General features: G+C 42.6%; 1 protein-coding gene and 1 non-coding gene across 2 annotated transcripts in view; one reads left to right on the top strand and one right to left on the bottom strand.

Annotated features, from left to right (window-relative positions):
* UTP4 (UTP4 small subunit processome component) overlaps nucleotides 1-15790 on the top strand; it is a 26606-nt gene extending 10816 nt beyond the window's left edge. Inside the window, exons 7-17 of the mRNA XM_043437932.1 lie at nucleotides 2865-3036; nucleotides 3147-3238; nucleotides 4222-4318; nucleotides 5570-5634; nucleotides 6884-7006; nucleotides 7388-7544; nucleotides 9394-9500; nucleotides 10833-10928; nucleotides 12939-13124; nucleotides 14704-14814; nucleotides 15594-15790. Of these exons, the coding sequence (XP_043293867.1) occupies nucleotides 2865-3036; nucleotides 3147-3238; nucleotides 4222-4318; nucleotides 5570-5634; nucleotides 6884-7006; nucleotides 7388-7544; nucleotides 9394-9500; nucleotides 10833-10928; nucleotides 12939-13124; nucleotides 14704-14814; nucleotides 15594-15710 (1323 nt within the window). The 3' untranslated portion in view covers nucleotides 15711-15790. The remainder of the gene's footprint in view (nucleotides 1-2864; nucleotides 3037-3146; nucleotides 3239-4221; nucleotides 4319-5569; nucleotides 5635-6883; nucleotides 7007-7387; nucleotides 7545-9393; nucleotides 9501-10832; nucleotides 10929-12938; nucleotides 13125-14703; nucleotides 14815-15593) is intronic.
* On the bottom strand, nucleotides 5104-5210 carry LOC122421766. The gene has a single exon (XR_006263583.1). It is a non-coding gene; the product is annotated as a U6 spliceosomal RNA (small nuclear RNA).

Here is a 15790-nt window from a genome sequence, read left to right as displayed (position 1 = left end):
GGGTTCCCTCTTCTCCACGTCCTGTCCAGCATTTAATGTTTGTAGATTTTTTTAGTGATGGCCATTCTGACGACAATGCTTTTTTTTTTTTTTTTTTTTTTTTGACAATGCTTTTTTTAAATGTAGAATTTATGTTTTCTTATTGGAAAACTTGGAGAAGGCAGTGGCACCCCACTCTAGCACTCTTGCCTGGAAAATCCCGTGACCTCGACATAAATTTTTGTCATATTACTCTTACACATATATTAAATGGAAAGTGTGTGAAATAAAGCAGTGAGGGTATTCCTAGAACTTCTTCACGTTCTCAGTTGGACTCAGCTCTCAGGGTCCGTGGTTCCCACACGTCCTCTCTGCCATCCGCAGTGTCCATAGAAGGTGCCCCACTGTGGTCACAGAGTTTTCTTTTAGGCTTTTGACAACTCTTCCACAAGTTTTGATATTCGTTCTTTATCTGAAGATGTCACACATGCAAAGATTGACAGATATAAGATATTTTTATTTCGGAGATGTTAAAATGTGGGTAAGTGTGTGCCTGAGAATCAAGGGATTGTGGTACTTTTTTTTTTTTAACTGAAAAAAATTCAGTGATACAAACCTCTGGAACTGGGTAGACTTGGGTTTGAATCCCAGTTCTGCCACTTAATATAGCTCCGTATCTTCCTTGGGCAGGTTGCTGCTTTCTACGCCTCAGTTTCTTCCTCTGTGAAAACGGGGATGTTCATAATACATGCCTCATTGCTGTCTGAGCAAAGATTAAATGGGCTGCATTTGTGAAGTGCTAGGTACAGTGGCACAGTCAGTGTGCTGTTACCATTTTTACATCTCTTTTGAAACCAATCCTAATTTCAAGGCTTTTCTCCACTCTCTCTTGCCAGAACAGATGGTTATTTTTAGGTTTCTTTTTAATGGTTTTTCATTGATTTAAGGGTGAATTTTGGCAAACACCCAGACCTTTGATCTTCTTGGAGGCCTTGTGTGTGTCCATAATCACATACACGCCTCTTCCAAGACGGCTTTTCCCTTGCTTGGTTCCTGCTGCATTCCAAGAAAGCCCTTTAAAAAAAAAAATTGCTTTTTTTAGTTTAACTTTTGTTTTGGCTGCACTGCTTTTCATTGCGGAGCATGGGCTTTCTCTAGTTGTGGCGCGAGGGCTTCTCTGGTTACAGCGAGCACGCTTCTTTCGTGTGGAGCTTGGGCTCAGTAGTTGTGGCATTTGGGCTTCTCTGGTTGTGGCCCATGGACTTAGTTCCACCACCAAGGATTGAACCCTGCATTGACAGGCAGATTCTTAACCACTGGACCACCAGGGAAGCCCCCAAGAGAGCTTTTGTTTCCTTCTCAGTGCTTTTATGATTCGACCTCAAGGAAAGAGAATGTGGAGTGAGAAACTTGCCTTCCCAGTTCTTCTCTATAGGTAGGACTTTGAGCAGATGGCCGCTTGATCTGTTTAGTGGAGGTAGAGGCAAAGAGTGTGTGAGTTCCTAAGCAACTCAGTATTTTCCACTTTGCTCTGGGCTGATGACTTTCAAACTGTATCCTTAGAGGAGGTAAAGGAGAGACCTGTGCCCAGAGCAAAGGCTTTGGCAGCAGAGAGCGTGTAGCTTTGTCAAGTCTGTAAATGGACAAGCAGGTAAACTCTTGAAGTTCCAGTTTCCTTATCAGGGTAGAGGCCTATTAAATGATGATTAGGCAGGGGAAAAGAAAGGTAAAATCATGATTCATACAAACGTGAAATGAACGTATGTCCAGGATTTTCTGTAACTCATTAATTAATGAGGGAGCCAGTAAGATGTCACAAGCAGTTCAAAGGGAGAAATCAGAGAACACAGTTATGTCAGGCCATCAGAAGGTGAAATGTTTTACGATTTTGTTGCAAACTCATTGTCCACAGGGCAGTCATCCACTGCCTTCTACCCAGCAGAATCCCTTTGCATCTCTACGGAAGAGAACCTTTTGCGTCACTCTCAGCTTTTCACAATTTGTAGAGTTGTGAAATAGCTCTTGAACAATCAAAGGGCTCCCTTGGCAAGGACTTGCTATGCTCACTGCAGTGCTTTACAGTTGCTCCCAGTGGGGCGGATGATACCTAACGTTCAGGCTGTTGAAAGATTAGAGATGATGTGACTTAAAGTTCCCATCACAGTGTGTAGTTGACAGCAACTCCATTCTTACGTGTTCAGAGATCTCACTATTCTTGACCAGTTCACCTACTCTTTACACTATTTGACTGGTTTAACTACTGATCCAGGTTCCTGATTTTTTTCTCACTACCCTGTCAAGTATCCTGTTTTGTTTTTTTCTTACTCAGAATTATGTGCAAAAAAAAAAAAAGTTTACAATGAAAATGATTTTAGAGAAATTTTAAAAAGTAGTTGTAGACACAGCAAGACCTTTTAAAACTAACGGGAATCCCTGTGCTCAACATACTGACCAGAAAGAGCCTTAAACTGGGTAACCAGGGAACCTGCATCTTTGTGATATTGATCAGGCCACTTCCCCTCCTCAGCCTGCCCTTGCTTCTCTAAAAAGAACAGTGAATTTTAGGGTTTTCTGAACTTCTGTCTTCTGGCTGCCTCTTTTGAGGCCCCTCCTCTTGCCCGATATTGTTGCTATTCTTTTGAGGTCTAGCTTGCATTATATGAAAGCATTCTTAAGTTTAAAGTACTTCGTATTAATTTTGTCAGTAGGGGGCGTGTTGTTACCTATTCATGGAATTGTTAGCTCCTGGAGGAAAAAAGACCCCTGCAACCTCCTGTCCCCAATTCTGGGCGTTTTCCCCCATAAGCTTTCCAGGTAGAAAACCTTATTTTAACATTGGGCCTTGTTTTGCTCAAATGTACCTCCTTGATGATTTCCTTTCTCAGCAAGAAGACAGTTTCGTGGTGGGCACAGCCGAGGGGACAGTGTTCCATTTTCAGCTGGTCTCTGTGACTTCCAGCAGCAGCGAGAAGCAGTGGGTGCGGACGAAGCCATTTCAGCATCACACCCACGACGTGCGAGCCGTGGCTCACAGCCCTACCGCACTGATATCTGGAGGTGGGTTTTGCTCTCCGCCTGGCTGTTGCTTTACTCTGCCTATCTCCAGTTACGTTCATGTGGAGCTTTTTCTAATTCCGATGCTTTTTCCCCTGTCCTTCTCACTGCAGGCACCGACACCCACTTAGTTATTCGTCCTCTGATGGAGAAGGTGGAGGTAAAGAATTACGATGCTGCTCTCCGAAAAATCACTTTTCCCCACGTGAGTATCATCCTCTAACCCCCACCGCCTCCTCTCCTCCCCGTCCATCTGTCCCACAGACAGCACCACTCACTCTTAGGCGAATCTGTAGGTCTTCTGTAGTTACCTGCCTTCTTCTTCCTTCCATATGTTTCTCGGGCAAGCCTCTGGCAAAGATTTGTTCAGAAAACAACTTTATTCTTCGCTCCATGCTTAAACACCTTTGGTTGGCCCTCGTTGCCTTCATAACGACCTGCTTCCTTAGCATGGCTCATGACACCTGTCTTGATGTGGAGAAGAGAGCTTCTTCCCTCCCCTCTGTCTCACACCCTTGCAGCACCTCCACACCCACCCCCACCCAGGCTGGCAATTCTGAAGGACTCCTCTTTACTCCCCGCGATGCCCTCTTACCTTTGAGATGTTTCCCGAGCCACGTGTTTGCCTGGAACGTCCTGCCCCGCTTTCTTTCCTGAGTGATCTTTACCAGTGAACCTCGTCTGGGCTCCTGTCTTTACTGCCGTGGGGTTAGACTAAATATCCTTTCTCCTTTTTTTCATCACATACTGTGCTTAGCCGTGTTAAAATTCTTTGCACCTTTAGTGTAATTGCCTGTTTAATTTTACGTCAACCCTTTAAACTGTAAGCTTGAGAGCAGTAGCTAGGTTTTTCGTTTGTTCGTTTGGTTGCGCTGGATCCTTGTTGTGGCTCACGGGCGTCCCCTGTTTCAGCACACAAGTTGCCCCCTGGCACGTGGGATCTTAGTTCCTTGACCGGGGATCGAACCCACATCCCCTACATTGAAAAGTGGATTCTTAACCACTGGACCACCAGGGAAGTCCCAGTAGCTAGGTTTTTATTTACCACTGTGACAGTACCTGGTGTATGGTAGTACTTAGGAAATACTTGTCAAGTCAGTGGATTTCAACAGTAAAAGTGTTCTGAGGTGTTGCTGCACTAGATGACCCCAGCTTGTTTCTGTCTTTTTGATTCTTGGATGGGTACAGCGACGGCTTGTTTCCTGTGCTAAAAAGAAGCAGCTTCTCCTCTTCCAGTTTGCTCATCACCTGGAACTCTGGCGATTGGGATCCACAGTTGCAACAGGTAAACTGGGAGAAGAAATACGAAGTATTTAAACTTAAGAATGCTTTCATGTAATGCAAGCTAGACCTCAAAAGAATAGCAACAATACCGGGCAAAAGAGGAGGGGCCTCAAAAGAGGCAGCCAGAAGACAGAAGTTCAGAAAACCCTAAAATTCACTGTTCTTTTTAGAGAAGCAAGGGCAGGCTGAGGAGGGGAAGTGGCCTGATCAATATCACAAAGATGCAGGTTCCCTGGTTCCCCAGTTTAAGGCTCTTTCTGGTCATTATGTTGCACACAGGGATTCCCGTTAGTTTTAAAAGGTCTTGCTGTGTCTACAACTACTTTTTAAAATTTCTCTAAAAATTTTTTGCAACAAGAAAAGTGGGAGAGAGAAGCCAGAAATTGCAGTTGAAATTCTGCTTGTGGGAAAACAGAAGTCGATTATTTTTCCATCTGTTCGACATCCTTACGGTTTCCCATCCACTAGATACAGCAGAGGAGTTCCTCAGAGTGTTAAAATCATAAGCTGGACACCAAATCATCTTTGGAAAGTTTGCAGTTCTGTACAGTGCACCGCAGGGTGTAGGGGAGGCAAGGGTAGTGGAGTGGTTCGCCCTGGCTGGACTGGGATCAGAACAGGCTGTTGAAAAATGACAGACTTGCATGTTGAGTTGTGACAAGCCTTCATGAAAAAGAAGATCATGCAGATCTTACCAGGGTGACAGCCTCATGGCCTTAGGTATGACACACGTGTGTGGGTGCTGTTGTTGTTGGTTTTTTTTTTTTTTATTCTTTTTTTTTTTTTAAAAATATGGAACGCTTCACGAATTTGCGTGTCATCCTTGCACAGGGGCCATGCTAATCTTCTCTGTATCGTTCCAATTCCAGCATATGTGCTGCCGAAGCGAGCACGGTGCTGTTGTTTTATAATAGAGGCTTTGGCTTTAGGCTCCACGATGAGCAAAAGAAGTTGAAGTTGAGGCCACACAAACTTCACTTCCATCCACCTGCATGCCTGGCTGTGGGGAACAGCTTCAGAAAAGAGTGTGTGCCGTGGCCATATTCAGGGCCCCACGGGGAGGCTGAGAACGTGCTCGTTGTCCTCTTCGTATACATACTCCCAGAAAGCTCTAAGCTCACTTTGTCAGACGTGTTTCTGATTTCCCAGGGGTAGAGATTCCATTCTACCCAGGAATGACTTTTTAAAAGAAAAAAACATTTGTATAGCCTTCCTTTGGGAAGGAAAATATCAGAGATATTTCTTGTTCCAGGAAAGAATGGGGATACCCTTCCACTGTCTAAAAATGCAGATCATTTACTTCACCTCAAGACAAAGGTAAGGAAGTTGAACGGGGTGTTCAGACTCTGAAATCCAGAACATATTTCCCATTCTAAATTTGGGTGGGGGTCCTTAGCTGACATCCTAAACTGTAAAATCTAAAATTATTTGAATGAAGTACTATATCAACAGAATTGGGTTTCCTGTGATTACAAGTCAGGCATTCAGAATTTATTAGATGAATGAATATAAGAAATTGATATTTCTTGTTTTGGTATTATTATGAAGATAATATGCATGTTCTTAAAAATTCAAATAATGCAAAAAGAGTATGCAGTGAAAAATGAACCTCCTTCTAACCCCCAACCCCCCAGAGATGATGGCTGCCAATGGTTTCTTATATATTCTTTTAGAAAAAATGTTCACCTGTGTGTATGTGTATATATCCTTTCTTTCAATACTAACGGGACTATGCCATACAAACAGCTTTGGTATCTTCCTTTTAAAACATCTTCAGTTGCACAAATACTTGTGAATTACAGTCTTCCTATAAAGAATTCAAACAGTGGTAATTCATATCTCTGTCCAGCTCTTTAATACTAGTCACCCTTCCTGAAGTGATTGCTGTTAATTGATTAGGTATATATCCTCCTTGACCTTGTTCTGCGTATGAGAATATGTATGTGTGTGTACATACATACTTAAATGTTTTTTCCCTTTTTTGGCCATGCTGGGCAGCATGGGGTATCTTAGTACGCTGAGCAGGGATTAAACCTGTGCTCCCTGATTTGGGAGCGTGGAGTCTTAACCACTGGACCGCCAGGGAAGTCCCCTTACCTACATTTAGACGTTCTTTGAGTTTTTGAATCCTAACAAATGTTACACTAAACTTTTCCTGTGTTGTGCAAATTTTTTTTCACTTAATATTTCTTAGAGGTCTTTAAAGCAGGGTGTCATTGACAAAACAGAAAACCAGTCCCCAAGTCACCAGGCTTCCAAAGCTCCCCTGCATTCAGTGCCTGCCTGGTCAGGTTTTTAGAGTTAGGTTTAGTAGGAAGCTACCTATGAAGTATGCGAAGGGCTGTGATAAGCTGACATTATTCAGAGACCTCTGTTCTGGAAATCAAAGCTGCACCCCTCAGATGCTCCACCTGTGAAATAATCATAGTGATGCACAGCATATGGCTGTCGGGATTACGTGTAGGTATTTGTGGGTTCAGGGTGGCAGTAGCTTGAGGATCCGTGTCACAGTGAACCTCGTGTGAAGTTTCACATGACCGTTTGTCCTGCTTCCTCACTCTGCCAGGGCCCTGAGAACATTATCTGCAGCTCTATCTCCCCGTGTGGTGGCTGGATAGCCTGTTCTACAGCTTCTCGGTTTTTTCTCTATCGACTGAATTACGAACATGACGACATAAGCCTGCAGAGGGTAAGTGATAACCTAGGGTCTAGATGAATAAGAAGAAACCTTATAAATGGGTGATTTTTGTGTGAAGTGGAAATTTTCTGGATATGAATCCTTGTTCAGTGAGAAAACTATTACAAAATGGTCTCTTATTGCCAAATTTAAAATTATGTTTTTGAAGGAGTAGGTAAATGTCACAAAATGGCAGTAAAAGGTTAGGCTTTTGAGGAGATGACGGGGGGAGTGGAGGGGTTACAGTAGGCACGTCAGTGTTCCAGGCCCTTTGCCAGTGGGCCTCCTTGGAGATAGGAAGTACTCATGTGATATGAGCCTGGTGCTGGTAATTTTTTATGGGCTTCGGGTCTAACTTCTCTCCTTCCGACCTTTACCAATATTCCCCCCAAGGTTTCCAAAATGCCAGTGTTCCTTCGCTCTGCCCTCCAGATTTTGTTTGCTGAGGATTCAACAAAACTCTTTGTGGCATCAAATCAAGGGTCTCTTCATGTCATTCGGCTGCTGGAAGGAGGCTTCAAGCACCTGCATACTTTCCAGCCCCAGTCAGGTGAGAAGTTAGGACCTGACCTCGGGAGAGAGTTGCCAGTCTCCGATGTTTCTATTTTTCCACTTAAATCTCAATTGTTGGGGGTTCACTAATGCTCCTCTCAGCCCTGCAAAAACTACACACTCACTCATGCATCTGCGATTTAAAGCAGGAGGAGATACCTGGCAAGTGAAACCGCTTGATGATATATGAAGTGTTGCTCACACCTACTCTTTTCTCGCTGGGTTTTTGATTCCTTATTTAGGGCCAGAGAAGTTTCATCATGCTTCTTGGAGTTTTGTTAGTAGAGCAAGAGGAAATTTAAAATCATTTGTGATCCTGATAACCACCATTATTATCTGTGTTTATTTCTAGGAGGTGCTTGTATGTAGGTATTTTGTGGACATGTTAATTTTGGGTTTGTTAATTTTTTTTTTATAAAGATGAACTTGTGCATACAGTTTCACTACCTGAATGTTTTTGACTATGTTTCTGTATGTGTTGAGAACATGAGTGTGCATGAATGTGTGACTATGGGTAGATAACTTTTAGTGAGTTGACTGTTAAGAACTTAGTACTCAGTACTTCCCATGGGTCTTTTTTTTTTTTCTCTCTTGTCCAGGATTGTAATGACTTCACTGTTATTTAGACTCCATCTGTATGGATAACCAGCTTTTAAGATTTTTTTTTTTTAATGTGGACCATTTTCAAAGTCCCCATGAAATTTGCCACAGTATTGTCTCTGTTTTATGCTTTGGCTTTTCTGGCCACCAAGCATATGGGATCCTAGTTCCCTGACCAGGGATCAGACCCATGCCCCTGTGTTGAAGGTGAAATCTCAACCACTGAACCACCAGGGAAGTCCCTGGAAAATCAACTTTTTAAAATCAACTTAAAGTCTCACTGCTCATAAGCTGCCCCAGAAGCAAACAGGAAAAGAAACATACAAGTCAGGAGTCAGATGAAGTAAACTGACAGTATTTATTGAGTACCTATATGTGGTTTTATTGGGAAACTTAGATTCTTTACCTTTAGCACTTTACCTTAGATTCTTTGCCTTTAGCACGCATTTAAAATTGTAGTCTGCATTATGCACATGACTTTATTTTGTCCTCCGCTCTCATCTTACTTCCTCTGATGGTCAGGCTGGTTTCTTCACAGCCCTCAAACCTGTTTTCCTGTCCTTGTCACTCGGCTCACAGTGTTCGCCAGCCTTTTCTACCCACCTCCCTCATCCTTTAGCATCTCGTTTATGTCTAGTTGTAAAACTTTTTCATTGTTTGGGGATGTTTTATAGGCAGCACTTACTTTGGCGTATCGCATCACTGTCTGATTTTTATCCCACAAGAGTCTTCATGTTGCCACATTGGTTTAATGGTTAATTGGTTAATTTTAAACATTGGTTTAAAATTCTCTTAATGACGGAGATGGCTCATCTGTGCGCATGCTCCCTCAGTGCTAAATATATAGCAGGCACTTTGTAAGTTAAAGATCTGCCTCAGACCTATTGAATTTGCTGCTTGTAACTTTGATTAAAAACATTTGATAGGAAAGGACTTTAGAGGTGTAGATTTTGGTGACAGCTCTTCCTCTGATTCTCCACTCTCATAGTCGAGCGCTCACCTCCTTCCCGAGCAAGCGCTGCTTTGCGGTTTCTCTCTCTCTCTGTCTGGCTCCTCTTTACATGAAGGATGGCTACTTAAATTACAGTAGTAGACAGATTAGCACCTAGAACTTATCTGTAAAACTGTCAAGAAATTGTCCTGTGTGTAATTGAAAACTGAGGTGGCTTTTGCCGTCATACTCAGGGCAGGGCTGGCTGGCTGTGGGCACTGAATTCGGAGACTGAGCTGCTCTTCTGTCCTCGCAGGGACCGTGCAGTCCATGTGTTTGCTGGCAGTCAGTCCAGACGGAAGCTGGCTCGCTGCCTCCGGCACCAGTGCTGGTGTCCACGTGTACAACGTGAAACAACTAAAGGTGAGCGTGAGGTTTGGTCACAGCAAACAGGAGGAAGTTAGCCCTGCAGTTACAAGACTCACGGAAGACTGAGAGCACCTGGAAAATCACTGGCCTTTTTTTTTGTTTGTTTTAAACAAAGAATTTTTCCTGTTTTACTTGTTTGAAACCCCAAAGCTATAATCTTAAATTAAAAATCAGTCAATAGAAACAGTGAAGCCACTCGTGCTCAGAAATTTGAAGTTAAGGATTTATGAGTAATGAAATCTACATCCAGGTTTTGTCTATATTTTGAGGAGGAAAATTCTGATCTACAGAGGAATTGATGTAGATAGAAACAGTTTCCTTCAATAGCTTGCCTTGTAATCTCAAGATATTTTCAAATTAAACAGAACTAGGAATAGCAGGAAAACATTTTTCACTAATTAGTAATGATATTGTCATCCCCAGATTGAATTACTCATGTTCCCTTACAGGTTGTCATCTTCATCTGAAAGTCAGATAAGAATTACCCTAAACGTAAGGGGGGTGGGGGTGGGGAGGAGAGGGTGAGATGTATGGAAGGAGTAACATGGAAACTTCCGTTACCAAATGTAAAACAGGTAGCAGCGGGAATTTGCTCTGTAATTCAGGGAACTCAAACAGGGGCTCTCTATCAGCCCAGAGGGCTGAGATGGCGGGGTAGACGGGAGGGAGGCTTAGGAGGGAGGGGACATATGTATACCTGTGGCTGATGCATGTTGATGTTTGACAGAAAACAGCAAAACTTTGTAAAGCAGTTATCCTTCAGTAAAAAAAGAAAATACAAAAGAAGAAAAAGAATCACCCTAAACTTAATCTTTATTGCATTGTGGCAAGAGCATGTACTGCTCTTTGAGCCTTGCCTGGCATTTAAAAGTGTTCCGGTGTACCAGTGTACATTCCTTGTGATGGACATATATGTCCATTAATGCCTAGGCATTCATTTCTTTTTTTTTTAATTAATTTTTATTGGCATATGGTTGCTGTACAGGCGTTAATTTCTTTTAAGTTCAGTGTAGAGCTGTAGATACCCTGTTCAATGATGTATTTATGAGCAATTCATACCTGTGTAGAGATAGCAGAGAAGGCTTTACCTCCAAGTCCTCTGTGAACGCTGTCATTTTTCTTGGCAGTTAAACTTGCACTTTTTAAAAAAATGGAATTAAAGTTTATTATTTGGGAAAATACCTGATGTTTACAGGAACTTCCGTAGAATAGAACGTTTTGAGTTCCAAGGAACACTATTTTAAAACTACTGACCTAGACCATCCGGTCTTTCCTGGGGCATGGAATCCCATTTTAGAGTTTCCTGTGTCTTTGATTTGTCCCCAGCTTCACTGCACAGTACCTGCTTACAACTTCCCTGTGACTGCTCTGGCCATCGCACCCAATACCAACAACCTCGTCATTGCTCATTCTGACCAGCAGGTAAGAGATCCCAGTGCTTCCTAATTCCCTCCAAATGGATGGGAACTAAAAAGCTGAGATAATGACAATTTTGGAGGAGCTTTTCTTTGCAAATACTGAATGATATAAAAGTAGTTTCCTCTTGTGTGTAGTAAAGCTTTCACATAAAACAATTCCTTTTAAAATCACATAAAAAGCATAAAATACTGAGGAATAAGCATCAGCAAGGAAGTGAAAGACTTGTATGCTGAGAGCTATAAAACATTAATAGAGGAAATCAAAGATGATTCAGAGAAATAGAAAGATATCCCCTGCTCTTGGATGGGAAAAATTAATATTGTTAAAATGACCATACTACTGAAAGTAGTCTGTAGATTTAATGTGATTCTTATCAAATTACTTGTGACATTTTTCACAGGACCAGAACAAATAATCCTAAAGTTTATATGGAATCATAAAAGACCCAGAATTGCTGAAGCAGTCCTGAGGAAAGAGAAAAAAAGTAGGAGGCATGACCCCCCGAGACCTCAGACATCACTACAAAGCTACAGTAATCAGAACAGTTTGGTAGTGACACAAAAGCAGACATGTGGATCAGTGGGACAGACTAGGGGCCAGAAATAACCCACTCACCAATGGCTTGGTTTATCTTCAACAAAGGAGACAAGAATATGCACTGGACAAAATTAGTGCTTTATCTACCACTCTTTTCCATGCCAAGTTGTAATGAGAATATAATTATAAGAGCTGTAGAATATCTGAGCTACAGAACACATTATGCATGAATTTATCAATACTTATAAATCCTCTCTGGTCAAATAGGCTTGATAATACCTGCCTCACTGAGCTATTATACAAAAGATTAAATGTGATCCAAGAAGCACTGTTTTAAAAAACCAAATTATTATAAATTTTATTAAGTTTATAAATATTATATACAGATATACATATGACTTTATAAATTATCATCAAATTCAGAAACATTTTAAAAAGCTGAACCATCTCAGTGCAGGGCTCCAAGAAGCACGCTTGAGTAGATCACTAGGCAGATGATGCTGGCTACTTTGATTAGCAGTTTTTACACAAACATATCCATTACATGAAGAAAATGGAATCTCTCATTTTAACTGCTTCTATTGTTAAAACTAGAGGGAAATTTTTTGTACCTGTTTAATTAGAGATTAATAGCGTTACTCACACACTGCAGTGAGGGTACCAGGAGACAGCACTTCATATATTGCATAAATTAGTATGACCCCCTTAGAGAGCATTTGGAGAAACCTAAAAAAAATATTTTAATCCACATCATCTTTGATTCAGAAGTTCCAGCTCTAGAAATCCTCGGTAGGTGTTTGCTTTCGGTTGTACAAAAAAGACACTGATACAGAGAGAATCATTACAGCCTCATGTGTAGTAGCCAAAGATTGGAAATACCTCAGTGCTCATTAAACAGATAGAAAAATCCTGCTACATCCAGGAAGTGAATAGATTATTATTATGTGTTCTTCAAAGGGAGCATAAGTGACGTGTGTGGATGTTGATATGATTCAGTCTCCATGATACAATGCTCAGTGAAAAATGGAACACGCAGAACATTGTGTACTCTGTGCATAAAATATCTCTGAAAAGATGTAAATAAGGAACAGGCTACTTCTGTCTTGGGGAAAAGAGATATTAAAATTGCAGGGTGATTTTTCACTATATAAACTTTTCTGGGCTGTTTGAATTGTTTATTGTTCTTTAATTTACCTTAAATTGTTTTTATTTTAAAAAACAGTAGTTGAGACTTCCTTGATGGTCCAGTGGTTAAGACTCTGTGTTTCTACTGCAGGGGTCATGGGTTTGATCCCCAGGTGGGGAACTAAGATCCCGCATGATGTGAGGTGTGACCAAAAAAAAAAGAAAGTAGTGAAAATGCGTATCCTGAATATGATCCAGGCAGGGTTTACATAGCTATTTTTCCGGTCAGGGCTGACCTTCTGGTTTTCTGGGTGCCAGCCTGCATCTCCTCTGTGTCACATCCTCTCTCAGGTATTTGAGTACAGCATCCCAGACAAGCAGTACACAGAATGGAGCCGGGCCGTCCAGAAGCAGGGGTTTCATCATCTTTGGCTCCAAAGGGACACTCCCATCACACACATCAGTTTTCATCCCAAGAGACCAATGCACATCCTTCTCCACGACACCTACATGTTCTGCCTCATCGACAAGTCACTGGTGAGTCCTTCACCACTGCCTCCTGTTCTCACTGGATTCTGCTTTCCTTGGCAATCTTCCTTCTGAACGCAAAGGAGGACCACTACTTAGAGGAAGGAGAATCAGAGTAAAGGTTGCTGGTACCTTCTTTGGAGGGAAGGAGCTTTTTGTTTTGCAGATTTCCTCATTTTTCTTCCCAGTCTCCAGAGGCTCTGAGGGAAGGGGCAGGCCCTGGTGTGCTGGTTTTTGCTGATTTGACTATTTGCCTGCTCTGCCTCTGAGCACATAAAATTAAGTAGGAAAAAGATGAAGTCCATATTCAGAAAGTAGCCATAATCAGGCTCTCAGTCGCTTCCTCTTTTGCACCCTGGGGTGACTGACACGATTTCATTGAAGGATACAGGCTGGGGGTTTGACCACTTGTGCCCCCCGCCCCCGGGTTGAGTTTACTGACACGCTATCTGCCAGTTTGAGCTGTTGTTAGCGTCTTGAGAAAACACCAATTAGGAAAATTCCATCCTTCGTAGCTGTGGTTTAGGTGGGATGTGAACTTTTTTTCTTCTCCGTTCCAGATTCCAGCCTCTGCCAGCTGCTCTTTGATTCACCCTAAATTTCGTGTCTTTCTCTGGGCAGGCGCTTTCTTCCCAGCAGCGGCGTGAGCTGTGGCCGTGCCTCTAATGCAGTTTGGGCTTAGGCACAGCCAGCACACAGTGTTTGGTGTGTTGTGAGGGTGGGGTAGGAGCAGCACGGGGGAAGCAGCAGATGGCTCTAAAGGAGGTGTGCGTGATGTGTCACTGGAACTCATCTCGTGGGCCCCGCGTGCTCCGGGTGTGGGAAGCAGAGCTGGCTGACAAGTGGCTTCTGTGAGATGATGATACAGGAAGGGCCCCTCCCACTCAGCTGCGTCTTTATAACTCAACCCAGATCAGCCCAAGTTGTTTGGTTCTCCCAGTGTTGGTGATAAGTCCATCACTTCCTCATGAAGGGCAGAGCTATTTCCCAAGGAAGTCAGAAATGAAATAATCACTTGCTTGGCCAGAGGTCGTCATCTCTCGCAGTGTCCGTGACATCAGTGGGGGTGGTTTGTGTCACTTGGCCAGCCCATTATCTGTTCGGGAGAGAGTCTAGAAAGCAGAGCCTGCGCAGGCTGAGCTCCTATGCATGCCAGTTTGTTTCTGGCTCACCAAGTGTTACTAACGAGACTGGCCAGAAGCCCCAGGCCAGCCCTTTGATCTTGCTGGCATAGGGTACCAAGCTCTCTTTGCCACATATTCCCCCCGTTACACAGTAGAGCTGGGGGTGTGGCTCCAGCTTTCTCCCTGAAGTAAGAAAAGTCAGGAGGGGGGACTTCCCTGGTGATCCAGACTATACTTCCAACACAGGAAATGTGAGTTCAGTCCCTGGTCAGGGAGCTAGGGTTCCTCATGCCGTGCAGCACAGTCAAAAATATTTTAATTAAAAAAAAGAAGAATGAGAGGTAGTAAGTGTATAACATGATGTTTAGAAGATGGGGTTCTCCTGAAAAATCACTAGACTCCTTTGGTCTGTAGAGGCTCAATTTAAAAAATAATGATTAAACAATATATTTTTGTCTTTCTAGCCTCTTCCAAATGACAAAACCTTACTGTACAACCCACTGCCTCCCACAAACGAATCTGATGTCATCAGGAGGCGCACAGCTCATGCCTTTAAAATTTCTAAGAAATATAAGGTAATACGTCTTCCATCATATTCTGAGTGGTTGGTTCCCTGTGATATTATCAAAATATAGTAAGTCCCACAAGAGGAAGACAAGAGTGCCTTCATTGTACATGCCGAGAACCTGGTTTGGGGAAATAAGCTGCCTTTCTGAGGCTGTTTGTCCCTTAGGTTTGTAGCTGATTGTTCTTGCCTCAGTATATTAGAGTCAGGCACATCATACTTTACAAAAATGAAATACGTCAGTTGTGAGAAGTGATAGTGGAGCTCAGCTGGGTCTCTGTTTGGGTTAAAGCTGGGCTTTTAAATTTGATTTCCAGTGGAGAATAGTTCTTCCACAAGATAAGTTTCAAGCAAATGGAAGTCATTGAATTTATGATCCCCTTTCTGGGCTAGGCTTTCCACTGTGATAGAACAGGTATTCATTGAATCCTAGAACATTTTCTTGGGGGTATGCAGAATTTCTTCAGGGTGGAGGTGTTTTAAATTAAAGTAATTTGTAACTTCCCATTTGTCAGTTTAGGCTCCAGAGTCCTCTGTTAACATAAATTCCTAAGAAATTAGAAGCTCACAGACCTTCTTTACAGAGAAACATGAAGAATCCTGCTAAAATCTTAAATGATTGGATTCAGTTATAAAAGCTCCCAACCTTTGGAGTTCTAGGTCAGGAAGGCTCATCAGAGATTTACTCCCCTCCAGCTTGCAGGAGGCTAGCCTTTTGGCCCTAGATAGTCAGTTGAGAACTAGCCCTGGAATCTAACTCCTGGTGAGATCCTTACCATCTCTCTCCAGCCTCTGCTCTTTGTGGATCTCCTGGATGAAAAGACCCTGGTGGCGGTAGAACGGCCTTTGGATGACATCGTTGCTCAGCTCCCACCACCCATCAAAAAGAAGAAATTTGGAACCTAAAAAGGGCACCGTCTGTGTCCTTCCTTGAACTGTCTACCCTGTTTTCACAAATCATGATAATAAAACAAAGTTATTCTTTA

The sequence above is a fragment of the Cervus canadensis genome, chromosome 18 (assembly GCF_019320065.1).
Source record: "Cervus canadensis isolate Bull #8, Minnesota chromosome 18, ASM1932006v1, whole genome shotgun sequence".
Taxonomy (NCBI): domain Eukaryota; kingdom Metazoa; phylum Chordata; class Mammalia; order Artiodactyla; family Cervidae; genus Cervus; species Cervus canadensis.
Note: the sequence above shows the minus strand (reverse complement) of the source record. Positions and strands in the feature narration are given on the sequence as shown.